Below are 27,176 nucleotides of genomic sequence, written 5' to 3' on the forward strand. Positions count from 1 at the left end.
TCGCAGTAGCACGCGCTACGCATGTGCCAAGCCAGCTCAGCCCGTTGTCAGACAGAATGTCGGACGCTTTCTCAAGCGTGTGTTGGGAAGCCTCTGCATGCGGCGACTGACGTGGCACCTGCGGACGTTAAAAAGCGGCAAATCTCTCTCTCTCTCTCTCTTTTTTTTTTGCGAGAGTCGTCCATTCTTATCGCTGTGCTGTACGAGCGGCGTAGCGTAGCAAACGTTAAGAAGCGTTTTTTTTTTTGTGGGAGGAGTCGTTTATCCTTGCATGTATGAATCAACGAAAGCACACGGTCAGCTGCGATCATGACGCTGGTTTTTATCATTTTTCGCTTCAAACAGCATTTAGCTATCACCCTTTCCAATGATTTTGCGGAAGTGGACTACGCCCACCCCAAGCGTAGCGTGATAAATCGAACCAGGCTTGTGCAATCAAGCCGTCACGGGCACTCTGCCAAGTTCGCTCCCAGCCACCGCAGGAGCTATCAAAAGATAAACACGCCGCGACGTTATCTCTGCGCAGCATCTTGGCACGCTGTCAAGAAATGAGCTGTGGATGAGACTACCGAAACAGAGTGATACGCGCCATCCACATGCAAGCAAAAACGCTCACAATTTCTGCCGCGGCAACAGAGAAACCTTGTTAGAGCTGCCGGGGTGGCTCGAGCGGTGAGAGGGACGCAGTTCCAACAAGTTGAAAATTTTTCGCTCTGTTGCTGCCGCTCGTCGCTGAGATCGCTCAATCGCCTGCATGTGAGCGAGCTGGCCTTGACACTTCTTTTTTTTTCAAATTCTCGGGTGCAAGAGTGGAGGGTGGGTTCATTATGGGAGTGGGTTGATTACGCGACAAATACGGTATCGTTTTTTTGCATCGTAAGTGCCATCACAAGCCGATTTCTGTATATCGAATTATCGATATATCGAACTATTTCGCGATCCCCTTCGAGTTTGATATATCCGGGTTTATAGTTTAGTCACTTAGGAGCATGCTGCAATAAAAAATATGCCTTTACCTGCTCTAGAAAACATCATCTTTGTAATCTAGTAAACAATAAAAAATTTGTTTTGAAAAAACGAGAAAAAAAACTGAGATCGAATTTGTTGGCTTGTCCGCACCTTATAAGCGAAATTAATGACCCAGGAAGCGAATATAAATTAGTAGAATCTAGAAGGTGGCTTGTAGGTTTCCAATATGCCATTTTGAAAAAGTCACTTTGTTTTCGCTATTTTCCACCCTTCAAGTTCTGTCCCCCCTGGCGAATCGGCTGCGCAGACCACCCCAAATAAAAGGGGCCACCTCATTGTCTCTTTCACCTGTGGTTGTGTGCTGGCTGGGTTGGAGAGCTGCTGGCAGGCCATCTGGATGGCCTGGCTAGCACGGGCAAAGTGAGACAGGTCCACCAGGCCGGGCTTGCCGGCCATGCTGGAGGCATCCGATGCACCCACCAGGTAGGCCGCCTGAAAAACAATACATCTCTCTCTCTCAGTGGACACCCAAACCAAGGTGTGTGAGTCACCATTCACTCTACCTTCAAAGCCACCACCGCCGAGGCTAAAAGTAGATACCACATTTTCCAGTGTACAAGTCATACAGCCATATGAGTCACTCCCACCCCCCCTATCTGAAAAACGTTGCATATAAGTCCCACCTAATCTCATAACCTCCATAGCCTCAATGCTCTCTCATTGCGTGGTCATTACACACAGCACAGAACTGGGCAGCGTGCCAAGAGGCACAGCACAAATAAGCAGCACATGGAGTGTTTGCTTTGGCCAGAGACAAGCGTGCTGGTTTGTTGGGCAAACTTGGAAGTGCGGCAAGACATTGTGTGGCTATTTGTAAGCACGGCATGTTTCTGAAGAACTCTTCTCTTAAACACCACCACCACTAACACTCAAGCATTTGCTTTACACATCCATAACTCTCTTGCAACTTTTCTTTTCTTTCATCGCTGGAGTGGTCTTGCCCGATAATTTTTCCACTCTTGTCAAGCACCCTCCTGATCCCTTTTCTATCATGCACAACATACCCAACAGTGCAAAAACTTTAATCTAGCATAGTAGCTCCTTCTCCCTGGAGGTGCCGTTATAGTGAGAAACTATGGGAAATACCCTGAACAAAATGGAGGATATACCTTTTCAATTTCATGATGTTCGAAGTTTGGGGTGTAGGCGACATGCAGGGGTGGGCTGTATGCACAAGAATGCAGTAACCCTCCTTCTGGTTTACTTTTAAAAATACTGTGCTTGTCAAGCACTTGTTACTTTAATTTTCTGAGAGCCCAAATTCCAGCTCATTCTCTGTTTTTTTTTTTTTTTTTTTTTTTTTTTTTTATGCCTCCGCTTGTAGGTCCCAGATAAAGGTGGCTGTGAGTCAGGTGAAGAAAAGAGAGGCCTACCTGTGCCGAGGCCTCCACCAGAGTGCAGATGGTGCTGGAGACTTCCCGGACACTCTCACCAAACTGCTCGTGCTCGCTTCGCTTGGCATGGTTGGCGATGCCCGTCATGGCATCCCCCAGGCTCTGTGCAAGGGAGAGCCAATGACCTTCATCACCATGTGCAGGAAAATGGCCGCAACGAATGCCTGGCAGCATGTGGCAATACTATCATGCAGTGGAACTGTACCCATCACCCAACTTTAGTATGCATCTGTGAATGGTGGGTTTTCCGCTTAGAAGTAAGGACAGTTCAACCTCGCATAATGGGCGCAACACAAAAAAAATGTATTCCTCTTTCAAGCTCCCATAGGAAAAGCCTATTTGATAACCCATTAGAAGCAATTACTAGTAGCTAAAGTAACCTTTTCGGCTAAGCACAATATTTAGAAAATGACCAATCCTGTCAGGTCTGAAAAATCATGCAGTGATTGTATCATCATCATCATCCTCATCAGCCGGACTATACCCACTGCAAGGCGAAGGCCTCTCCCATACTACTTCGATTAACTCGGTCCTGTGCTAGCTGCATCCACTTGAACCCTGCGAACTTCTTAAACTCATCCACCCACCTAACTTTCTGCCGTCCCCTGCTACGCTTTCCTTGTCTTGGAATTGAGTTTGTTACCCTAAGCGACCATTGGTTATCCTCTCTTTGCACTACATACCCTGCTCATGCCCATTTCTTTTCGATTTCCACTAGAATGTCAGTAACTTGAGTTATTTCTCTGACCCACTCTGCATGCTTCCTATCTCTTAACGTTACCTCTACCATTTTCCGTTCCATAGCCCTCTGTGTTGTCCTCAACTTAAGTAGAACTTTTTTCGTTAGCCTCCACATTTCAGCCTCATAGGTGGGTATAGGTAAGATGCAACTGTTGTATACTTTCCTCTTAAGCGGTGCCGGCAAGCTGTTAGTCATAATCTGCGAGTGCTTGCGAGTGATTGCATACGATGACCAAATTTGGCATATTTTCTGCCATTTTCAAACCTTTGCAAATAATGAAAATGCACGAATGCATCAAGGTTTCTGGATACTGCTGTTGCCTTTGAAGACCAAATCAAAGGCTGTGTTATTCGCTCTTACACTAAAAATGTTTCCATATTCCTACCATTATTTTGTGTGAAAAGTAAGTTTGGTTACCCCTGTGGCAAATGTCACCACCACCCCATCATCCATTGCTCCTGAGACAGCTGGGCCAGTGCAAAATGCCAATGCCTGTCAGGGTGATTGGCAACTTTTGTAGGTCTGAATGGTATGTTTGTCATCGTAGCCTGTATGACATCATCCTACTATGACCAACCAGTGCAATGTATTCCATCAAGTGAGTAACAATGTCGATGCTGCTGCCACAGAAAGAAGAAATGTGGCCTCTAGAGCCATTGCCGCAAAATGATGGCACATGCACGTAGAGAAGCTGGATGTCATCACTGCTGCCTGCACCAGGCTTGCTCACCCACAAAGTGGTGGACTGACGACTAGTGCCTGCCTCACCCATACCTCCCAACCAGCCCATGATGACGACGACAAAGCCTAGCCCCAACGGGGAGTGTGTGAGTGGGCTGTATCTCACCCGTGAACGTTCCAGTACGGTGTCCAGGCAGTCGTAGTAGGTGAGGTCATTGACTGGCTCATTGGGCTGATCGAGCATGGGCCGCATCATCTGCCAACGAAAAATGCAAAGGCACAGCTATCATATCTCTCTCTCTCTCTCTCTCTCACACACACACACACACACACACACACACACACACACACACACACACACACACACACACGCACACGCACACGCACACGCACACGCACACACACACACACACACACACACACACACACACACATCTCCAGCAAAATCTGTCCACTGCAGCACACCACAGCAACTTTTATGAGCCACAGAATCTTGAGTATTGCAAAACGAACACCACTTGGCCCTTTGTTTCTGCCTCCACGTCTCCCCTTTTCTTACTTCCCTTCCACGTTTACTCAGCTATGCATAAAATTTTGTCAGGGGAGAAAAATGCGATCCTCACCCGAATACCTACATATGCGGGGCAGAAAAGTGGGATTAAAAGACTTGGGAGAAGCTTGGGGAATGCAGTAGTGTTAATAGGCAGAGTGTAAGCTTGCAATGCTACACTTGCTCTTGGGCTGGTTGGTCTTCCAAGATCTGTGATGAAAAAATCTGTATGCATTGTGTCCTCCTTCATTCTAGCCTGTATAGTCCCTTTTTCTTCTTGTCACTCACAGAAGAATTTGCTGTCAATGGCGATAGTAAACAGTTCTCACCCTCAATTACAGTTACAATATGAGTATACATCTTTAATGCATGGTATTAAATCAAACCAGCACATATTCAATAGGTCCCCTACTAACACACCTGAACCAATGAGCCCTCATGGCCTATGTGTAGTAAGTACATCTCACAGCCAACGTGCCTGGGCTCGACCTTCAATGCACATTCTATCAACCCAATCTATTTTTCGATATTCTTGTTTGTCTATGTCACAGGAATCTCCCGACTGATTTGGCTTCGTTTGGACATTTCCCAAAAATCGTTCGAGAGGTTTTTAGGTTCCTAGAATGACCAGTCATGAACAACGCACAGGGGACAGTGATGCTGCCAGGTTCTCTGTGAAACAATAAAGCTTTTATGCCATCATGTAAAATTATTCCTAAAAAAATTGAAGCAACGTGCAACAGTGTGGGATTAATTTTCTAACAGTTCACTATGCACCACATAAGGGAAAGCATCAAAGTCGCTGACCGATTTTTCAGACTTGGTGAGAACCGGGAAATGGTCCGAAGAACCGAATGGTCTAAAAAAATCCATGAAAAAAATTCACTTTTCTGCAAAAATTAGGCATTAAAAATCAAGAACTTGGCTGGTAATTATATGTTGGAAATAAAGAGTAACAGAAAGTGGTCTGCTTGCACACGCTGCTTATGCGCATATATTAGCATGATCCGCTAAGGCGGACGTGTTGATTGATCTCGACACGGCAGGCGTGCACGCCACCGGGAAGCACGCAGCTCGCTCAAGGCTATCTCTGCATGTGCAATGGCACAATGCAGAAGCAGATAGCACACAGCTATAACCACTATAGCTCTCAGCTAGACTACCTCACCCAGTCATGCTTTCATCATGTCCATGCCACTTCACGACTGTGACGCAGCTGCATGTCATGCCCCATGACCCGAATGAATTCACACGCTATGCAAAGCAATATAACCCCTTTCCTCCTTGAGAGAGAAAATAAATTTTGATTTGATTTGAGTAACTGAGACTAGCACAGAAAGCAACTGTCATGCAACAGTCACTGCTAACAAGAGCAGGCGGAGTGACCGGTGGCAAGGGTGGAGCATCGTTACCTGAATGGCGCGCACGGCACTGTCGCACTCCTTCTGTCCGGGCGCGGCCGAGGTGCACACGTCCACCAGGTGGTTGATGCTCTCTGTGACGTTGCGTGCGGCCGCGGCCAGCTGGTTCTTGGCATTAGGGGCACTGGGGTCAGCCGCCACCGACTTAGCGGCCACCAGCAGCTTGCTGGACACCATCGACACATTCTTCAGGCTCACCACCATCTGGGAGCGTACCTGGGGATGACACACACAATAGGGCTCGTTAGTCTCAGTCCCTTACGCCACCAGCACCATCAGATGCAACACTTCACAAAGCAGAGACCAAGGTGCAGAAGACGAACAAAATGTGACCTCTCTGGCTCACTCGACCATTTTCGATCCCCACAGTCAACCCTCAAAAACTCCAACGAAAGAAAAATAGGCCAAACATTTGCTTCAACTATGCACAGTTAGAATTCATATAAATTAACAACATTCAAATTGTCTGCCATCTCCCATAGCTCCATGCTACCACTGAGATTGCATTCTGAGATGCTTTTAAGCCATAACCACTGTTTGATCACGTTAAAGAAAATAACAGACTCCGCAACAGTCGAGAGTGCCTGAAGGATGGAATGCCATCAACTGTGCTATAAATGATTAAATTGCAATTACTTTTTCCTACAAGGCCGTTTCATTCATTTGTTCTCACTGAAGAGATATTTGGATGCAATCGGCATGCTCATACATAATTTTGGAAGCACTCCTGAGAAGATTGAAAATTTAATTGTTACTTGGAGTTTGCTTTAATGATCATTCCAGTAATTTTTTATCATTCTGAGTTCGATTGCATCACATTTCTGCGTCCCCTGTCTCTGACACAACAAATGGTTTTTCTAAATTCTATGTAAAACAGCAAACTCAAACCAAACTGGTTGCACAAACAGCAACGGCTCCCAAATTTGGTAGCATGTGTCATGATGGAGAGGAAAATCTACAGGGAAAGTTTTGCAAGAGTATGCAAATGTCAAAAAACCCCAGGAGTTTCCCTTTAAAGGAGTCTACTGTAAATGGCAGAGCCAGCTTTGAAGTCGCAGTGAAGACAGTGCCCACCTCTGTGTCGTGGGTCTGGCCAGCCATCTCCATGCCACAGCCCAGGAGGCTTCCAAAGGCGGTGCCAAAGTGGCGCACAGATGTTGCCAGCTGGGCAGGGTTGCCCCGCGATGACTGCACCACCTGACCGGTGGCCTCGTTGAGTCCTGCCGCTGCCTCGTTGAGGTTCGCCTGCAGCTCGCCATACGACCGGTTGCTGGACGGGAACTCACGAGCATTCAGCGCCTGCACACAGAGTCCGACAGTGGTGGACGTGAGACTCCAACCAGAACTGAGGAGAAAATTACAATCACAGAGGGGCTTCATGCGAGGACGTAGAAGCATGTACGCAAAAGGAAACAGCTTTCAAGGTCACGTCAAAGGCATGGAGGTGCAACATATTAGAAAGCTTGTCAGGTGAGGCTTTAGTCTAAGATCATTTCAAGAACTTGAAAAATGATCAGGGGTGTGGAAATTGCGCAAGTAGACACGCTCATACAGAGACCATACAGACAGACCTTTGGCATCAAGAGGCGGTTTTTGAAAGGGCCTATGTTCAAGCAGTAAAGCTACCAACGCTTCAAGTACCAACGCTTCAAAAAAAAGAAAAGTATGCAATCGGAAATCCCGTGTCCCAATCAGCAGGTGGCCCACCTGAGAGCTCTCGGTGATGGTACGGATGACGTCGTCCACATCCTTCTGGCCGGGAAGGCAGTTGATGCAGGCGTTGAGGGCGGCCGACACCGACTTGGCCACGTGCGCCAGCCGCTGCTGCTTGTCCGGCTCATCCGGCCGCAGCACTGCCTGGCGCGCTTCCTCCAGCAGTTGGCATGACCGGTCCAGCACCTGGCGTGCGGGCTCCACCAGACGCGTCGCCTGTGCTCCGCTCTCGCTGCTGGTGGCGACCACTCCGCGCACGGCTTCCACCAGCTGCTGGAGCGCACTGGCCGTGTCCCGAGCGGCTGTGCCCGTGTAGCTCTCGTTGCCCTGGGAATGGTTGATTGACACAGCTGTGCTTGAGTAACAAAGCATTTTTGGTCAGGGTGCCAGGCACAACCACGTGGAACCTGCGGTCAGGGTCTGCATTCCAAGCTTGAGTTGTTATTGGAAGTGTCGCTATCTCCCCAACATTTGATTGGTATAAACATTGCAACCGGATGTCACCACCACTTCTGTTTGTTCCGGTGTTTCCACCAATTAGATGACTCGAGGTGGGCGGTTGTGACACTTTCTATAACGACGCAAACTCGTAATACGAATCCAGGAGAGTGACGTGGCAAAGAGATGAAGGGCCTAGTTATGGGCTGTGCCCCTACAGAGTTGCAGTGTGCTCTTCAGTTGTGAGAACGACCACAAAAGGGCACTAGGTGCAGCACAGTGTTAAGCCAAGGTAATGACTCGAACACTATTTTGATGGAGAGGCTTTATTATATGACATGAAACTATCAGTGCAGAAAGCAACATCTCTGCATTACTGAGACATGATGCTATTTAATAACGCCTCCATGTACTGTGAAGATTTTTGCCCACACAAGAGGTTGGACGAGAGTTGCATCCAAGCATGATGTCTCACGATTGAACAATGGGTGGCAACTGCCCTGGCAAAGGGATGCCTGGGTGGCCAGGGTGGAAGCACAGTGGAATTAAAGTCGTCAGCATGGCATGCAGGCACATCAACGGGAGGCTAATGTGTAGTACAGTTGAACCTCGCTACAACGAAACTGACGGGGCGCGCGAAAAATTTCGTTAAAGCGAAATTTTGTTGAGGCGAAAACAGCCCAAAAACACTGTGAGGTTGGACCACATAGTGCCAAAACATCATTTATTTCCAAAGAAGTCGGTCAGCTTCTTCTGCTTCTTTTTTTTTGCCACGAGTGCAGTGGCGCGACTTTCGCACTCGGTGAACAGTTGCATCGCGACGTCGTCATCGTGAGCACCGAAAAACCTGCGGATCACATCAAAAGCATCCATCACTTTTATTGCAGGTGGTGGCGCTAAATCCTCCGCGTCGCTGTCATCATCCGATGATGCGTCGTTGTGGCGAACGCCCTCAATTATAGCTTCGTCACTCAGCTCCTCGTGAGCTACTAGCACTTCACTGTCAACAGCGATGTAGTCGCCGATGTGAACATCGGCCGGCACATCTCCGGAGTCCTGAAGGGCTGCCCATGCCGCATTGGCCTCTGTGGAGGGTGGAGCAATAGTACTGCAGCCTTCCTCGTCCGACGTGGAGTTCGCTGCCAGTTGAGCATCGGAGTGAAAGCCGGCGTGCACAAAACAGTTGTAGATGATACTGCGATTGGTTGCCGTCCACGCTGCTGAGACCATCTGTACAGCCATGTACAAATCCACTTTGATTGCCCGACCGGTGTCGATGTTTAACACCAGCCGCTGAATCAGTCGCTGTCGATAAGCGCTTTTAACGCTATTGATAATACCTTGATCCAGTGGCTGGATTAAAGCCGTGCAATTCGGCGGGAAGAATCTTACTTCCACGCTTTGAAGCTGAACGTCTTCAACGTTATGCGCCGAGCAATTGTCGATGAGCAAACAAACCTTACGTTTCTTTGCCGTCATGTCACGGTCGAAAGCGGTTAGCCACTCTTTGAAAACGGCCCGTGTCATCCAAGACTTCTTATTGGCAACATATTTGACGGGCAGGCTCTTGCCACCTTTGAAGCACCGCGGCTTCGCACTTTTGCCTATCACCAGTGGGCAGCGCTTGTCAGACCCGTCCATGTTGCAGCACAGGAGCACAGTCACACGCTTTTTGCTATGCTTCCCTCCGCTGCATGGCTGGCCCTTCATGTGAAGCGTCTTGGAGGGGAGGAGCTCGAAGAAAAGTCCCGTTTCATCGGCATTGTATATGTCTGATGTGGCATATTTCTCCATTAATTCCGGCACAGTAGCTGATGCCCAAGCAGATGCAGCGTCGGCGTCTGATGAGGCGGACTCGCCACACAGCACTTTAGCGACGATTTCATGCCTGGCCTTAAAACGGGTCAGCCACCCTGAGCTGGCTTTGAAATCATTGATGCCCAGCATACAGGCATAGCCAAGCGCCTTTTGCTGCAGCATGTTTCCGCTGACCGGCATCTTCTTTGCGCGCACGTCGAGGAACCACGTGTAGAGAGCCTTCTCAAGGTCCTCGTGAGCCGCTTGCGTCAGCTTTTTCCGCTTCGCGGATGTCCCCGAAGAAAGAGCTTGCGCTATCGCGTCTTTCGACTTCAAGATCGTTGACAGCGTGCTCTGTGAGATGCCGAAGTCCGCTGCAACATCTCCCTTTTTCCTGCCGCTGGATGCCGCGCTGATAATCCGTGCCTTCTCTTCAAGCGAGAGGAACTTCCGCTTTCTAGATGAAGTCGCCATGCTCGCATTCATTACAGCGCACTAGCAGCACAAGCACGAGTGAAAAAAACTAGGGTATACTTCTAGTACACTGTAACTAGGGCAAACGCGCTGCTGTTGCCAGGCTGCTGCGTCCTTTGGCAACGGATTGGTTGTGGCTCTGGATTGGAAGAAAACGGGAGCTTGCCCCCGCGCCTTGTCGCAAGGCAGCCAGCCCGATTGTCATCAACACCAAGCTATGGCGGTGATCTGGGTCCAGCGAATGTTTAGCTATAGTGCCTAGAATATACTGGCTAGTGTGCCGTGCAGAGGGCTCTCTCAATGGGAGGAGGTGTCCGCGCCGGCGATGCCTTCCAACTTTGGCCGCCAGGGGCGCTGCTCATCGTAAAGGTGCCGTCGACGCCGTCGGCCGCCGGCGCGCCCTTGATTTGCCGCAGCTGCGCTGGCCGAGCCATCAGTGGGTGCGAGCGCTTTGGACGCGTCTACGCTGTTCTTTTGTTTTAGTCGTTCTGTTTCTTGCATTCATATGAGATAATTAAATTTGCAACGACTATAGATGCTAAAAATAAAGCATCAGGGCAGGGAAAAGACATGTTTCGTGTCGCTCTGTCGGAGTGGCTACCGCTCAGGACTAGGTTTCTATGTTCAGTGTGCCATCGGACCCTGCGCAGCTTGCGTAGTGGAAGCGGCTGATTAAAAGACAGGACCGCAAGTTGACTTCAACGTGTGTTGTCTGCGAAAAATATTTTGAGGAGAGCTACATCGAAAGAACGTTCAAAGTGACAGTAAACGGCATCGTCAACGAGCTCGCTAGAGATAGACCACAAATTAAGCCCGAAACCGTGTCAACGCTATTCGACCATTATCCGAACCATCTTCTGCCTAAGAAGACATCGAAAAGAAAGTTGAGGAACCTCTGTGACCAACCGGCCGCTAAACGACAAAAACGCAGTGTCATAATGCCAGTGGTGCAGACGACAGCCATGCACGCACCGTCAAGGATGTTTGACAATGCTTGCAAGGAGCTGGCAGCAGAAGAGCCGAGCGAGAACTCATACCCGCAGCAGCAGACGTGCAGCTTTGAGCCTCGGGATCCGTTTGACTCAATTTACATACCTGCAACTTGGACCAAATTAACCGAAGCACCTGCTGGATCTGTAGCCTACGCGCGTTATCGAGCCTATAAAAAAAAAAAAAAAAAAAAAAAAGAACTTTGTACATAGAAAAAGTGATAACTTATGGAAGCCTGAACTCAGTTCTGTGGACACAATAGTGTATATTCTCGGAAAAGAAAAAACAAGCGCGTACAATACAACAATATCTAAAGCTGAAGATAGAGCTATATAGGTAGAGTGCACTGGAGGGTCTTTGTTCCGAATGTGGCCTGCAACCAGCTGATTCAGGAAGCACATATCATTCATGGGAATATATTTTGCAGAAAAAGTGTCGCTTGACCGTCAACTCTGAAGGGGTTAGCTGCGCTTAATGCAAATACCAGCGGAGGCTTACACAAGATGCGCAGAAAGAAGGAAAAAGCATGCAACTAGCCAAATAAATGCTGCAACATTTCTCGCGCTCTGAGAAGAGCTAAGAGAAAACTGGCATGGAGCGCAGAACAAGTGGCTCTATTGAAAGCGCAAAATGAGGAGCTAATAAGTGAGTCTGTGGTTAAAGCTTTTTTTTTTTTTTTTTTTTTTTTTTTAATCCCGCGCGTGACCTAGACAATTGTGACCGTACAACAACCGCTCGGCTGCTGAAACCGCGAAGCCGAAACTGGTGAAGAAAGTAAATTATAAATTACTTAGCGGTGGTAAGCGAGAAACCACGTGGAGAATTATACAGGAATATCTAGCGCATCATTAGCGAGTGAAAAAAAATACCACCAAAAATTGGTATCAGACTACTTTAAAATTATTGCGGTGTCATATGTGCGGCCTTTCTCCAAAACCTTTAGCGGTGCATTTCTATATTTTTACTTGTTTATTGTTGCTGCGCCTTTTTGCTCAAATTTTACTATATTGTAGACTTTGTAAAAAAAAAGAATCAGTGATACAATCACCACTTTTGTTTCTTGCCTTTCCTTCTGTTACAAAAGAAAGCACACCGCATAATAATAATTTATGTATGAAGCAACAATTAAGTGACTTCCTAATAAAACAAATGAATAAAGAGTAAGAACAAAAACTGAAGTCAGATTCAGACTGCTTGTGTTTATTGTCGCATATGCGATCTTTGAAAACATGCGCGCGTGCAATGTATTTACGAAAAAGCAAGATCGCCCTTCTTTTCTGTAGCATAAATGTGACGCTATAAAACGTCACTAACCTGATATATATCACCTTAGCAATAAGCATGACTGAATTGCAGAAACGTCGACGTAACCTATCCGAAAGCATGAGGCCCGTATACGTATTGACGTTCGTAGCACTTGACTGCGGCATCGCGATATACCATGGACCATAAGAAAAGACCGAAGAGTAAATAAAATTCAAATTTGGATTAATGAACAGTGTAAAATATTAAGGGTATTTTCTGATACCTGTGTCACACGGACAATAACAGTCGTCGTCGATCCGTTCCGGGTTAGATCGCAACTGAGAAAATAGTTCCCATAATTCGGGACAACCACCTGGGCTGACTGAGCGCTCACTCAGAAGGAAGATGCATACGATACCTTACATCCGCAATCGCGATGCGTGGATCGCAATCGAGTGGCTCTAGATCAAATAAAATCGTCATCGGAATATTTCATAGCAATATATTGAATCCGGCCGGACTCGATCGTTTAATCAAATATTAACAAACTATTGTAACCAACGTGTCAACTTTAGGTGGTTTTCTCAAATTTCTTCTCTCGCTGGATATCAGGAAGTCAATATGTGTTCTGCTTAAGACCTTATCCGGTTCAGCTGAATAAATAAAACAGATATATAGCAGACATATGGACCAGACAGTATTTGTTAAACGCTTCCTCGAGCGCTATTTGAGCGTATGATTTTCTCCGCACAGTACTAGGACGGTATGAATATCTTCCACCAAGACTGTTTTTAGACACAAAGTGCACTTAAACCGTCAAGAGACAGGTTTCGCAGTGAAAAGCGCAGCACGCTATCCGGACCTATATGCCGCCTATGCTGCCGAGGCCGCGAACGCGGAGCGATAGCACCTTAGTAAAGCCCCTCAATAACTTAGTTTATTGAGGGGCTTTACACCTTAGCTATTGGTAGCGCCGCCCCGCGGTGGCGGCGGGAAGGCATCACCGCGGCGGACACGCCAGCGCGCGCCCTCGGCACACTAGCCAGTATATTCTAGGCACTATAGTTTAGCGAAACAAAGCAGCGTGGGCCTATGGAAGTACATAGATGGGCGGCGATATGCTTGTTTTATTGTAAGATATATTTTTAAATCGAGCTTCGCATAGCAAAAATTTCGTTGAAGCGGAAACGCGCCCCAAAAATGATTCGTTGTGATGAGAAATTTGTTCCATTACTTTGTATAGCAAGCTGACGGGGAATTGGAAATATTTCGTTGAAGCGAAAATTTCGTTGAAGCGACGTTCGTTGTAGCGGGGTTCGACTGTAGTACAAGGCTACAGAGATTTATGCCTGCACTGTTTCCCGACCTAAAGTAATCAGCAATGGCATGTGCCTTGGTCCATGACACAGCACTTCAAGCCATGGCACTATGATAAAAGCTGCACCCCTCGGAGTACTTTTTCTTTTCAATAAAACTAAACCGCTCACTTCAACTCATGCTTTGCATGACAATCTTCGATTCATATATACTTCTTTTACTCTAATATATTGCAACTGTCACGTTAACAAGAAGGCAATAAACAAAAAACAAAGAGCATGAATAAAACATGGGGAATGAGGCTGCACCATACAAAAAGTTAGGCAGAAATTTCGAAACATTACGACCCCTTTCCTAGGAGCTGTGCTCTCAACAGCGTGCACTCAGTCAGTGAAGCCCACCTGTGATGCAGCAGTCAGCAGCTGGGCCATGGAGGAGCCCACCACCTTGGAGGTGGCGCCCAGCTTCAAGGCACACAGGTCACTCTGCAGAGAGAGAGAAGCCCAGGCACCAGTTGCACTACCAGCACAGAAGGATATGAGATGGCTCATCACGGAAAAGTCCTGATGACGCTCACACACACCATGAATGTTGTCTTTTATGTGTGGGGAAATGTGGCGGCTGAGATCAGGAAAACGCACACAGCTGCAAAAATGAATTAAATCTGAGAAACTGTGAAAGGAAATTGAAAGTCAAACAAGAGGAATTCCACACTACAGTCCCGATCAGTGCGACATCTTCAGAGTCCCTACTTCTAACTTTTATAAGTGACACAGGTGTAGCGCCTAGACACGTCTCCTTGTGCACACCGTAATGTGACAGTGTGTAACATGACCACTCCTCGCTCTGCTAATGGGAAGACCTGAACCTGCTAAGCTGCCCAAAGAGTTTTTCTGTGAGGCATTTCCCCTACACAGTGCCATTAACACCTTTTCCAAATATGGCACTAAGATAAATGACAATAAAGCTGAGCGAAAGCCACAGCAGAATCTTTGTGACGTCGCACTGTCACAGCAGCAGGTTTTAAGCACGCTCACGTTTTCGCCAGGCAGAGGCCGCAGCTGGTTGGCCAGGGCAGCCCGGCGGATCTCCACCAGCTCTTGGTCCAGCTCCCGGATGCGATCCAGGGCACTGTCAATCTCCTGCTGTTGGCGGCCGCACGTCTCCTGGGCCTGGAAAACAGAAAAGGAGGAGTCAGTACCCTACTCATGGCTAAAGGCACTGCTGCTGGGGCTAATCGGTTAAACAGCTGCACAGTCATTAAAAAGGGACGGGTCAGGAGACGACAATAAATAAGGAAGTAAAGTCTTACAACTGTTTACAGATAGGGGTGTGCGAATATTCTAAGTCAAATGCCTCTGTTATTCAATTTATATTCATATTCGAAAAACGAATATTTGGAATTTTCTAATATTCTAAAATTACAGAATACATCGAATATGATCGAGTTCACCGCAGCTTCACTGCATTGCGCACTTTGCTGCAAGGCTTGAGAATTCTGTACAAAATTTAAACCAGATTTTTCAGTAGAGCATATACTTCTGTGCAATTTTATTTGCACATGCATGTGAATTCTGAAATAAACAAGACGAACATTGTTTGCTATTTTTTATTTTGCATCCTTTCTATCACTGATTAGGCATTCGCTATTAGATTTGATATTCAAAGGCATTTTTTTCCCATATTCATATTAGAAAATTTCAATATTTGCACACCGCTAATTACAACACTCTTTGTTACAGCTGCATTTGCTTTCTATCATGTGCATATATTTCTCCCTCCACACAAGTTTGCTTTTCCTATTACATGTTTCAGAATGTACGCTTTCATAATCTCCAGCCTAATTACATTTCATGCAGGATAGCACTCTGCCCCTGGACGCTTCCTAATCTCTATCTTCTCCCTCGACGGCCATCCCCTGCTATACTTTCCTCCTCTCGGAACTCATTCGACTGCCCTGAGGAACCTGCTTACCTTGCCCTCGCAGTAAGTGTCCTTCTCAAGCCCGCTTCTTCTTCGCTACCCCTGGGATATCATTATCTACATCTGCTCCCTGAACCAACACTACTGTTCATTTTGGCAAAGAGCGATAAAGAGACAGGGACGTGAGAGAGACACAGGACAAAGCGCTCTCTGTGTTCCTGGCCCTTAACAGCATGTGTATCGTTTTACAAGCATAAGAAGTACAACAAACAGCTGTAAGTTCATGCACCACTCGGGCGCGGGAAGTGCTCGCACGGAGGACATGACACCAGTCAACTTGCGGAAGATGGCAGGCCTGTGCCTTGCCACCTTCTTCGTTCACAAGTCCCATTCGATTCTTTTTACTTTCTGGTAAAGGTGCACCGAATAACCTGCAAGTTTCCCACTTAGAGCGGCTGGGACACATATAAAGTGACAGAAATGTATGCATAGTGCTGCAAATTCCAAAGGGCAGGGCCCCAAAGTCATATCTATGTCATCATCGTTTCCATAACTCACTGCACTGCCCTCAATTTAAGCGGAACCCTCTTCGTTTGCACCATAGGTGAATATTGGTAAAATGCAGCTGTTATGTATTTTCCGCTTGAGGGATGCTGCTGAACTGCCATCCATGAGTAGCTCCCAAATGCAATCTACCTCACCCTTAATTCCTCTAGTAACTTTGTTCTCATGTTCTGAATTTAGCATCACTGCCCATCCTAGGTGGATGCATTCTGAAAGCTTTACAACATGACCTAAGCTTTATGTGATGCTGCTCCAAAGGGTCTGAAGAAATCCCTTGCTTATATAAATGTCACAGAGCAACCATCAAAATTGAAAACAGCACTTTTCTGGAAAAGTGAATAACTTGGGACACCTTTTTTCACAACTCATGAAATGCACACTATACTTTGAACTAAACTGCAGTACAGTCAGGCTTAGAGGACTTGGTAAGCGGCCACATATAGTGGTGCTGACAATTAGAATACTAATTAAGTTCCGGCTTTACAATGCATCCGGATGTTGAGGTGAAGCCCGCAAGCAAATTTGAGCATAAAATGCAAGGACTTTCAAGTAGTTAAACCTCGTTACAAAAGACACTCAAGGGATCTTAAAAAAATGTCTCTTGTAACCAAGGCCTCTTGTAACCAAAAAGTCTTACCAACTCGTATGTGCAGCAGTTTAGACTAAATTCTGTTCCATATCAATGTTCTTTTTTTTTGTGTCTCTCGAATGGGAAGTTGAAACGTCCTTATTGTTTCAGCCACTGTCATCAAATTCCTGTGTGACTGAAACAACAGGAGCATTTTGACTTCCTAGTCAAGAGGAGGCACTCCTTGGTTCCTGACATATTGCAACAAAAAAGAACACTGATATGGAACAGAATTTAGATAAGGAAATCAAAACTGCCGCACATATGAGTTGGTACGAGTCAGCTGCATTGCATGAGCATACCTTGATTAATTATGTCTCTTATAAACGGTGAAGAAGTTACTTTAGGGACCTGCAAAAGTTGCCCTTAGTAACAGAGTGTCTCTTGTAACCATGTCTCTTGTATACAATGTTGTTAACATGGCAGACATAGCCAACCAAACCATTTTCAAGTGTCTCTTATAACCGAGTGTCTCTTATAACCTTGTAACCATGTCTCTTGTAACGAGATTTCCAAGGCCTTGAATATGAAGTTTCTTTTTAGAAGTTGAGGGTTTTTTAGGGGTTCTGTAGTCTCCCGCGAACCCCTGGGGAACTCACCTTGTCCAGGGCGATGCGCAGGTCAGCCAGGGCAGAGGACGTCTGCTTGGTGGCAGTGCTCAGCTGCATGGCACAGGCCGGCTCCACAATGGTGGGCACGCACCCCTTGGACGCCGTCACCATCTGGGAGGCTGGCTGCAGCAACCAAGGAAATCAACAACACATTGCTGGCACCTATTTTCCCACCAAATGCCACAGTACTTATCTAAAAAATGGCTGAGGTCTGACCCTGCCAAACCTAGAAAGGAGAAGCAAAAGCATCATTTTGCTTGGTTTAGCTTTGGTTAGGCTTAGGTCTAGACATGGGTAGGCATGGTTAGGCTTAAGTCTAGATATGGGTAGGCATGGTTTTTGAGCGTTTCAACTGCCAAGACTATGGAGCCAAGGACGCTGTCAACTACTAGAGGGAACACATGATGCTACACCTGCCGTCAAAGGTCAAGTGGTGGTACACATATAGGTGGTCCCATGGTTAAGCTATATAGCCACATTGTGACCTCTGGCTCAATGAAGGTAAAGCAGCCTACCAGGTTACCCTTGGATGATACAAGGGGTAGAGTAAACTTTCGCTTCAAAACAGCAGAAGCAAATGGAGGTGACAAGCTCCTGGTCATAAGAACTGCTCATGCCCTGTTCGGGGACAATTTTTCATAAAAATTAGCTTTTGACTTAAACGGGAAATTTTGGCTTAGCCCACTATGGCAACGTAAGCCAGCAACAAAGGATGACCAAATCGGACAGCTCACAAACTTTTCGCGACGCAACCTGATGCTGCAGATAGAGCCTCACACTGCCTGGAATGCAATGGAAGACTCGTATATTTCTAGTGCACAGAACACAAACACCAGAAAAGTGACACCATAGGGCCCCAGCCATCGGCTGCGAATGCAATTCCCACAGCCACCTGTATTATGGGCAGGCGTAGCTGGCTTCACAAATAATCTGTTCATCCATCACAGAAGATTGTCACCAGACACTGCACTCTCCACACTGCATTCGAGGGACAGAACTTCCTGGCATGTGTGAAAATGTGAAAAGCCCGCACACAGCTGGAATGTGAAACAGCACACTACGAACTGACATTTTGTGACACGCTAGTGGCATGGCAAAAGGTTGCTACAGTGAAGAGGTGGGAAATGTTTCAGTTGGTTGGGCCCGACTCTGGAGACAAGAAAAGCAGTCGTCGACCACGTTACAGAAGATGGGATTGACCTTTAGAAGTGCCTAAAGTTTTTTTTTTCTTCTTTTTTTTTTTTGTTTTCCTTTTTTGTTCATGAGGTAATCAACAAAAAACTCACAGAAGCTATTATTAATGCTTGATTCTATGTTAAAAGGTTGATGACTGGTTTTTCTTGCCTCCAAAACGTTGCTGTGCCTGTCAAAGCCTGAATCGTCAGTTGGCACGGTATTGCGAGCCATAATCAGCCAGCATGGAACCTACAGGCCTGAAACGTGGAGGCTGACAAGAAGAGTCCAACTTCAATTCAGGACCAAGCAAGCCACTATGGAAAAAAAAATGGTAGGTGTAACAGTAAAGGACAAGAAGCGTGCCGAATCAATCAGGGAACAAATTTTAGAGGAAATCAACAAGAAGAATTAGGCTTGGGCAGTCATGTAATGCAAAGGCAAGATAACAGGCGGGCTCTAAGGGTGACAGAGTGGATTCGAAGGGAAGGCAAGCGTAGCAGGGGGTGGCAGAAAGTCGGGTGGGCGGATGAGATCGGGAAGTTTGCAGGGATCCAATGGATGCAGCTGGTTCAGAAGACTGTGTTGATTGGAGGGATATGGGAGAGGACATTGCCCTGCAGTAGGTATAGTCAGACTGGTAATGGTGAACCACCTAGCCCACCCACCGGCAGCAGTTCCTGGCACGAGATGAGCAGCTTGTGGTGGGCCACGGGGTTGTCTGGCTCAGCCACCGTGCCCTTGATGCCCTGCACCACTCGGGGGATGACACCGGCCACATCCTGCATAGGACACCCACGCCTGCTGATGATACTCACACTTTTGCAAGAAAGCCTGCCACCTAAGGAATGACGCAGCACCACAAAGTGTCCCCCTGTATACAAGAGGCAACCCTGGTCTCTGGTGCCTAGCTGGACGAAGACCAACAACCGAAAAGACGTGGCACACAGATCTGAAAATCATGAGACATATGCACCACAGTTGCATGTTGCGCATGTCTCTCAATCACTGTCTTCTTTAGTTCTGGGTGAACTTGTCCCACAGCAAGGAGATTGCTCTTATCAGGTGCACAGGAAAAAGTTGATGGAAGGCCACATCAGCGAAAAAAGAAGATAAAGGATTCGATTCCATCCCTGCCTTCACGTGTAGCCTGAAGTATGAATCAGACTCTGTCCAAACAAGTCTCATGCAAAGTGGCATGGATGGAAATTAAATTTCTCAAAGCCACGCTCCGAAAACTTTTCGACAGTGGCCATATGTGCATGCAGCAAACGCTTCATGATTTTAATTTTACAATGGTGATGTGATGCTGCTGGCAAAATGCAATGTGGAACAACTTTTAAAGCACCAAACTTCCTCATTTGGAGCACTTTGAGGGAATGTAAATTCAGGAGCAGTCGGAAGCGCCTAGATTTCCAATCCAAAGCATGTGGGAGTAACAGAACATTGATATGAAGCCCTCTGGAGTGTGAGGTGTTCAGTTTCCAAATCTCTCAGGTCGGTAACAAATGATGGAAAAATTAGATTGGGATGCGAAGAGCCCTAAACCACAAAGTTTTGTTATTAATGTTACAGATTTGCACCTGAAAGGTCCTCAATTCTGCAAAAGGTGTGTAAAAAGTAATGCCTCTCATTTTTTTTCTCTTCAAAAACTGTTTGTACAAAATTTATGAAATTCACAAATATGCTGGACCTATGCTACAAATGTGATCTTGGTCAATCTGTATGGGTTTACGCAACTAGCAAACAAGGGCATGCATGACTTTGTTCTGCCAGCTTTTAACATGATAGCGTTAAAATAAACACAAACTGTGATCAGTTCATGCCCGCTGGGCATAATCATAATCATGCTGATGGAAGTTAGGCTTTAAAGAAACTTTAGCCTGTGGATGTCAATCAGCCTCCATCATACTGTTTTGTAAGCGAGAAGAAAAGGGCGGCGGCTTGAAATACACTCCAAAGCATCACCGGAATGGTGGTGCCTAAACCATGCAAGTCCGCATTACCACAGAATAGTCATGTTTGTTACATGAGGGCTTAAATGGGTACCAACGTTTTGAAATGGTGATGGCAATCAAGATCACGCATCCTACAAATGCCAGCACGTGGCCCCGCCCAATTTGAGAGCCGTGAATTTAGAGTAATGCCATGCAAATTTTCTCATTTTTATGAGGATTGCACAGTTTTCATCTCTTGGTGCATTTGGCACAAGTGTGATGACACTGAAGGGTGCTCAAAAAGCCACCGGGACAAGGGGATAAGGTCAGGCTGAACGTGAGTTCCCTTCGAGTTGCACATCAATTCAGCATTACCTCGCCCTCTGCTAGCCCTCCCAGTTAGCTTAACTGAGACAGGCAGTGGTCCCAGGTTCGATCCTGTTACTAGGCCAAATCGTTCTTGAACTAGGCAGTTCCCGAGAAAGCCTGCACAGCTTTATTTTGTAGCTGTGTACATGGCTGCACTCTGGTGGATTCTCGCAGTTCAAAATATCTGCCAGTCTGAGGCATGTGTACCAGCAGCGTGAACACAATAAAGAAAAAAAGTTACAAATAAGACAGAGCGCTGAACAAGAAATGTATCTGAATAACAAGTTCTGGCAGGCTAGTTGGTTGTGATCCTTAAGTACCAGCAGCGCGAACACAATCAGCAAAAAAATACTATAAATATGGATCGCAACCAACTATCCTGGCAGATCGTGTTATTCAACTGCGTTATTCAACTGAAGCATATATGGGTGAAGAAGGAGCAACGTTTCGTTCACTCAGGTTGAGGGAAGTTTCCTGAAGCAGCAGCAGCATCGGCAGAGCACTCACCCGGCAGCTGCTCATCAGTTCCTCTTGCATCATGATGTTGCTGTTGTAGGGGCCTGCGTTCTGGGCGGCCGCAATGTTCTGCGTGGCCGTGGAAGACGCATGGCGGGCAGCATTCTGAAACAGAGCGAGAGGTGCTGCATGTGACGAAGAAGGCCCACAGTGCAGCTAACAAAGTGAGAAAGCCTAGCCTCAACAAGTGTTTCCCTAATATCAATCCCAGGTGACATGAAATGTGCTTCACTTACAAAACCACATCTTCTCTTTCTAAATGTGTGTTTTTTTAAACAGGTTGGTGTTCTGCAGTTTACATGTGCCGCAAATAAATGAAAGAAAACCAGCACACAGCTGGTGCAGCTGCTGGACGTGGTGTCAGTATAAGTATGGCAGGATAGTGAAAAGAAGATTTTGTTGCTCTAGCATTCTGCTGCCCACAAGTAAAAAAAATTGATTTCATTCCATTATTGTGCATCATTTGGAGACAGCTTTATATGTGGTGCGTCACTTCCAGTAGCGGGTGCCTAAAAATTGAAAATATCTTGAATATATTAGAAGCACGAATGACTGCATTGAAAGTTATGCCTATATACTAGTTGCATGCCAAATTTGGTCTTGGCGTGATAATGATAACTGTATGAAAAATACCGCGTAAAAGTCATGCTTGGTTCAAATGGGTAGGTTGGAAAAGACAAAAAATACGTATGAAAGATGCAAAACAGCGCAGAAAGAGCTCAGCTCAAGTGACAAAATCATTTCTTAATGTAACTTTCTGGGCATGAAACGGTGAAGCCGGCCTTTGGAAGAAAAGGGATAGGTTTACTGGTTTTCCAAAGTTCGACTAATGGTGATACTATGATTTGACACATTGTACGCTTGAAAATGAGCTGAATATGCTTATCCCACAGCCATTGCAAGTGCTTTAATTGAGTTCTCTGATCATTTGCCAATCACTTCTGAAATAATAAAACAATACTCAAATATTAAAACAACCAAAATAACAATAACAAAATTTTTAAAAGACAATTTCTTTTCAACATGTATCCAACAAAGCCAATAATTCGTAATATCCATGTTTGATTGCAGCTGCCTGTTCACTGTGTGAGGAATTATGCTAGACCAGTTAGCTCAAAATGAAAACACAAGCAAAAGAATGATGTGACAGGGGTAATGCATCCCCCTGCCCTTATTCCGTCCAGTCTTTTCATGGTGTGTGTGTGTATTTCTAGAGGTGAACTGTCTAGCAGTGTGATTTCCAGTAGCGGTGAGCATAGAGGAGGAGACTGCAGACCACCCACCTCGAGGCGCACAATGACCTTCCTCTTGAGGGCGTTGCTGGCTGCCACGTTGGTGGCGTTGCGAAGCTCCTCCGCCGCCTTCCGCAGGGCAGCCTGGTTCTCAGAGTCGTGCGGGTTGCTGGCACAGCCCTGCCACAAAGCAAACGTTCTGTGTACAGCACTCTGTATTCTGTTTGCAACTAGTAGGGCCCATCCAATACAATTTATGGTCGAGCAGACAGATGCTGGTATGAGCACTACAGTGAAATCTCGTTACTACGAACACCACATTAACGAACTTTTCAAATTAACAAATTTTTTAAGAATCCCTGGCAGATTTGCTATGTTTTCAATGTAAAACTATTTCAGAATTACGAATTCCAAAATAGCGTATATTTCAGAATAACGAACATATTTTATTTCTTCTATAATTTTAGAACATCAGAATTACGAATTTGGCTAAAATTAACAGCGCCACAGCTTGCAACTCTCGCGTGAAACGAAACAAAAACCGCCGTTTCTGTGTGTACGGTCCGTGGGCTGTAGCTACCATCATCAGAACATCTAGGACCAGCTCCTAGCGCCACCATGAAGCTATCGTTTATTACGCAGTAGACAGCAGGCCTAGCTGCCTGAGATTTTTTCTTCCTGTGTTGTGTGCCGTACGCGGCTTGGTCGTTCGTGCGTTCGCGCGTGCGGGACGGATTTTTTTGTTCTTTTCTTTTTTGCCGCAGATTATCTTATTGCAAAGTTTGTGCGAGATTGGCGATGATATTAGCCAGCGAAGTGCCAAGAAGATATGAACGCAGCTGCTTTCACTGCAAAAAATCGACGCAGGGAAAAAGCGATTCGGCCTCTACAGACAGCTAGCATTGCCCCATCGACTGCCGCGATCATTATGAAAGACCGAGACAAGATTTTCAAAGCTCAGGGAGCATTGAAGATGGGGTCATAAAAAACTCCAATGTTTTTTTGTTTTGTTTTTTCACATGGACAAAGTTTGTACTTTTATCGCTTGGTGCAATCACGCACGCAATGAGGTGTTCCAGAAAGCGGAAGGTGTATGTGCTGTAGTGGTGTAATGTAGTGTGTGGTCGTGTTTGCTGCACGCGGCAGAAGAAAATAATTGATTTCTTCAAATAAATCAGCTTTGGAGTTAGTGCAACCTTTTCACTTGAGGTTTTGCTTGTCTACACACGTGCCTACTGCAAAGGTACGTCATTTTCATACCTAGATTTGACCACTGGCTTATAATAGCAGATTTTTCATTACAACGATATTTCAAAATAGCGAACGATTTTTTGCGGTCCCGTGGGATTCGTTATATCGAGATTTGACTTTGAAGAGCGTTCTGGTTGAAAGTTTATTTTAAGAGAATGTCCGCCAGCAGGTTCAGCCTGTGCAAAATATTCAATAAATTTAAGTACTCGGTCGAACAGCGATGTACTGAATATTTGATTCAAATGTTAGGTACTCGACATCTCGAAGCATTTGTCTAAAGAGAATGACGTTTGCAAGACGCTTGCTTTGCACCGTTTCAGTTTAATGCACTTCCTCGTGGATGGCGCTGCGGCATGCGTGAAATCAAGGCCCTGGCTCTGCGCTGTGTGCCTACAAACCCAGCCATATGCTGAAGCAGGCCTTCAAACGTGTGGGCAGCAGACGCAAGCAGACACAGCAAACAAAGCATGATGGCATAAGCAAAAAAGGGAGCGAGCTACTGCGTGGCATTTGGAGATGGGTGCCTGTCTCCGAAACCAGACATGGGTGGCACTGGGTGTACAGGGGAGCTGTGCAAACATCTAGCAGGTGCCAATGGTGTCATCACTTAAAAGCAGCATTTGGAGGTCCCACAATTACATTTCACAGCCCAAAAGTATGTCAGCTTTGTGCATTGGTTGGGCCACCCCATTTCCAATGGCCATTTCTACAAAAGGCCGACACAACGCAAGCAAATGACAAAGCTTCAAAACACACTTTCCTTTTTTCACCTAATGGCCCTGAGTATTGACAAAATTCATGGTTTTGAAAATGGTTATTGTGTCGATAAATCTTTGTGTGCAGCAAGTACTTGAAATATTCACTTCTCAGCTATTCAAAGAATAAAAAATTACTATTCGCTTCAAACCAGAAAACCACTATTCACACGGCCCATCACGTAATACAATCTGTAACTGCTGTACTGTGCACGTGATGTGAGGAGAAAATAATAGTGGCACAGGGTGCATCCCACCTTGGCTGCCTCGATCATGCGGGCAGTGGCGTCGGCCAGCACTTTGGCAGCGGCCAGGAGCCGCTTCTGCTGATCCGAGTCGGGCTCCGCTTGGGCCTCCCCCTTGATGGCCTGGATCAGCTGAGCTGTTGCTCGAGCCAGCACCTGCCAACAACAGGGCCAGCAATCTAAGCCTCCACCAAAATGCTATGACACTGTCCCCTTATCATCATTTCATTTATGCAGTGAATATGGTGGGAAAGTGGGCTGAACAGAGGCACACACAAATGGGAAGACAGAATGAGAGAACACGGTTCCTTTCTTCTTCCCTTTTCACACTTGTTTTTCTATTTGAGGCCCCGCCTTCCTTTTACATCACTAATCTATTCCAACTTTTCCCAAGTTTTACTAAAAATGCAGCAGAGAGTCCCATCTTAGCCAAACAGCAGCACTGTCCCTCTTTTGTTTCCCGTTCCGCGGTGCTTGCCATCTAATATGTACGTCACAGACTTGAAGCAATGGCTAGAATGCACCTGCTGCCACAGGTACAAAATGAGTATCTGAGCAGTGCAGATGGTCCCAACACCAAAGGCACAGTGTGACAGCCTCACGAAAAAAAAAAAGAGTTATTAAGGTACTGAACTGACAATGCATGGCAGATATTTCTTCCACTGCATAGCTCACGAGTGTTTTCGTATATTTTGCTTTCATCGAAATATGGCTGCTGCATCAGGGACCGTTGATTTTCGAATGTAACTTCTGATTTCCAAACAAGCACTGCAAGAGCCAAATTAAAAAATTGCAGGATGGCGCTTAAGCTTAAGAGTAGAAATGGCAAAAGCCACTTTGAAGGACTATTTTTCACTAATTGCACAGTCACTGCGATCCCTACTGTACTACTATCATCATGATCAACTGAATGCACCGTCATTATCATCACTACATACCATCGTTATCATTGTCACTGACTACATCGTTGTTGTCATCGCTACTATCATCCTCACACTAGTCAAGGAGAATTACGATCGGTTTCTCATGAGGCTGGTGTGGCCAAGTGGCTAGCACTCACGGCTGAAGGTCAGAAGGATAGTGGTTTGATTCCTGGTGGGATTGTTTTTTCTTCACTGTGTTAAGTTTGTGAGAACATTTCCTGCAGACATTTCTGCAGTCCATGGGCCAAGAAAGGCTTTCGCTTTAAAAACCTGCTCACCTTAGCCTGCCGCACCATCTCGGGGGCGTCACCCGTGCTCGAGAAGAGTCGATCGGTGGCGTCCAGGATGGTGTCCAGTGCTCCGTCGTGCGCAGCCGTCGTGGAGCGTGCCCGCCGCTCGGGGGCCCCCCGGATGAGCAGCAGCAGCTCCTCCAGGGCGCGGCTCACCTGTGCGGCAGCTGCCCGCAGGTCGGAGAGCAGGGGCTCCTGGTGGGTCGCCTCCTCACAGCTGGCCACAATGGCGTCCACGCTCTTGCCCACCTCCTTGGAGGCCTCCGTCAGCTGCTCCTGGCAGCTGGGGCTGGTGATGGTCGGCGCCACAATCTGCACCCATCCGACAAACGGGCACCTCTCAGCAACCACAACACAATATGTAGTGGTGGGCACTGCCATGGGAGAGCACTAGAAAGCTACTGCGACAAAAAGAACTGCAAACAGTGGAGTATGTGGTTTTCTGCGCAGCCAGCGTAGTCTAAAGTTGGCCGGTGGTCTGATGATCTGCATCCAACTCCAACATGCTTTGGCTGCAGCTAGGCGAATCGATGCTTTCGAAAGTCACCATCCTAGTATTGAGATCTGGTCCTGGCTACAACGGACTTTAGTTCTGGCTGGTCCTATCGCATCCCCTACATGTTCTACGTTTCAGTTCTGGCCAGCACAAGACAAACATTTCTAGTCCCTTGGAAACCATGCTGTGAGTTGCTTGTATTAAGGATAAAAGTGTTCAGCACATGCCCTGTCCTTACAATTTGTATGCCTTAATAAAACAAAAACAAAATAGAGATGATTGGAAATGACATTCAGCATGTTTTATCTGCCTGTGGTATAAAAACTAAGCTACCAAGCTCCAGTCATTCTTAGTTACGAGTGAAAGTCATGCTGCGAGTGTCAGGATGCTTATGCGCTGGTCAGATGTAATGCTCCGAACACACGCACCATGCAATACTGCTAGCCAGAATAAGTTCACGGCACTATGGCAG

At 46.5% G+C, this 27,176-nt stretch overlaps 1 protein-coding gene across 5 annotated transcripts in view; it reads right to left on the reverse strand.

Annotated features, from left to right (window-relative positions):
* The window catches only part of rhea (Talin_middle and talin-RS domain-containing protein rhea), a 179,209-nt gene that overhangs the window by 57,684 nt on the left and 94,349 nt on the right, over positions 1–27,176 (reverse strand). For all 5 annotated transcript variants that reach the window (XM_084607575.1, XM_084607579.1, XM_084607577.1 and 2 more), the window contains exons 22-35: positions 26,197–26,520; positions 25,008–25,151; positions 22,796–22,924; positions 21,504–21,617; positions 19,359–19,472; positions 17,506–17,640; positions 14,829–14,963; positions 14,193–14,276; positions 7,525–7,857; positions 6,892–7,116; positions 5,809–6,033; positions 4,013–4,102; positions 2,403–2,525; positions 1,318–1,461 (exon numbers count right to left, since the gene is read on the reverse strand). In XM_084607575.1, coding sequence (XP_084463701.1) covers positions 1,318–1,461; positions 2,403–2,525; positions 4,013–4,102; positions 5,809–6,033; positions 6,892–7,116; positions 7,525–7,857; positions 14,193–14,276; positions 14,829–14,963; positions 17,506–17,640; positions 19,359–19,472; positions 21,504–21,617; positions 22,796–22,924; positions 25,008–25,151; positions 26,197–26,520 — 2,319 coding nt within the window. The remainder of the gene's footprint in view (positions 1–1,317; positions 1,462–2,402; positions 2,526–4,012; positions 4,103–5,808; positions 6,034–6,891; positions 7,117–7,524; positions 7,858–14,192; positions 14,277–14,828; positions 14,964–17,505; positions 17,641–19,358; positions 19,473–21,503; positions 21,618–22,795; positions 22,925–25,007; positions 25,152–26,196; positions 26,521–27,176) is intronic.

This window comes from Amblyomma maculatum, chromosome 6 (genome assembly GCF_055883805.1).
Source record: "Amblyomma maculatum isolate TAMU_Amacu chromosome 6, ASM5588380v1, whole genome shotgun sequence".
NCBI lineage: Eukaryota > Metazoa > Arthropoda > Arachnida > Ixodida > Ixodidae > Amblyomma > Amblyomma maculatum.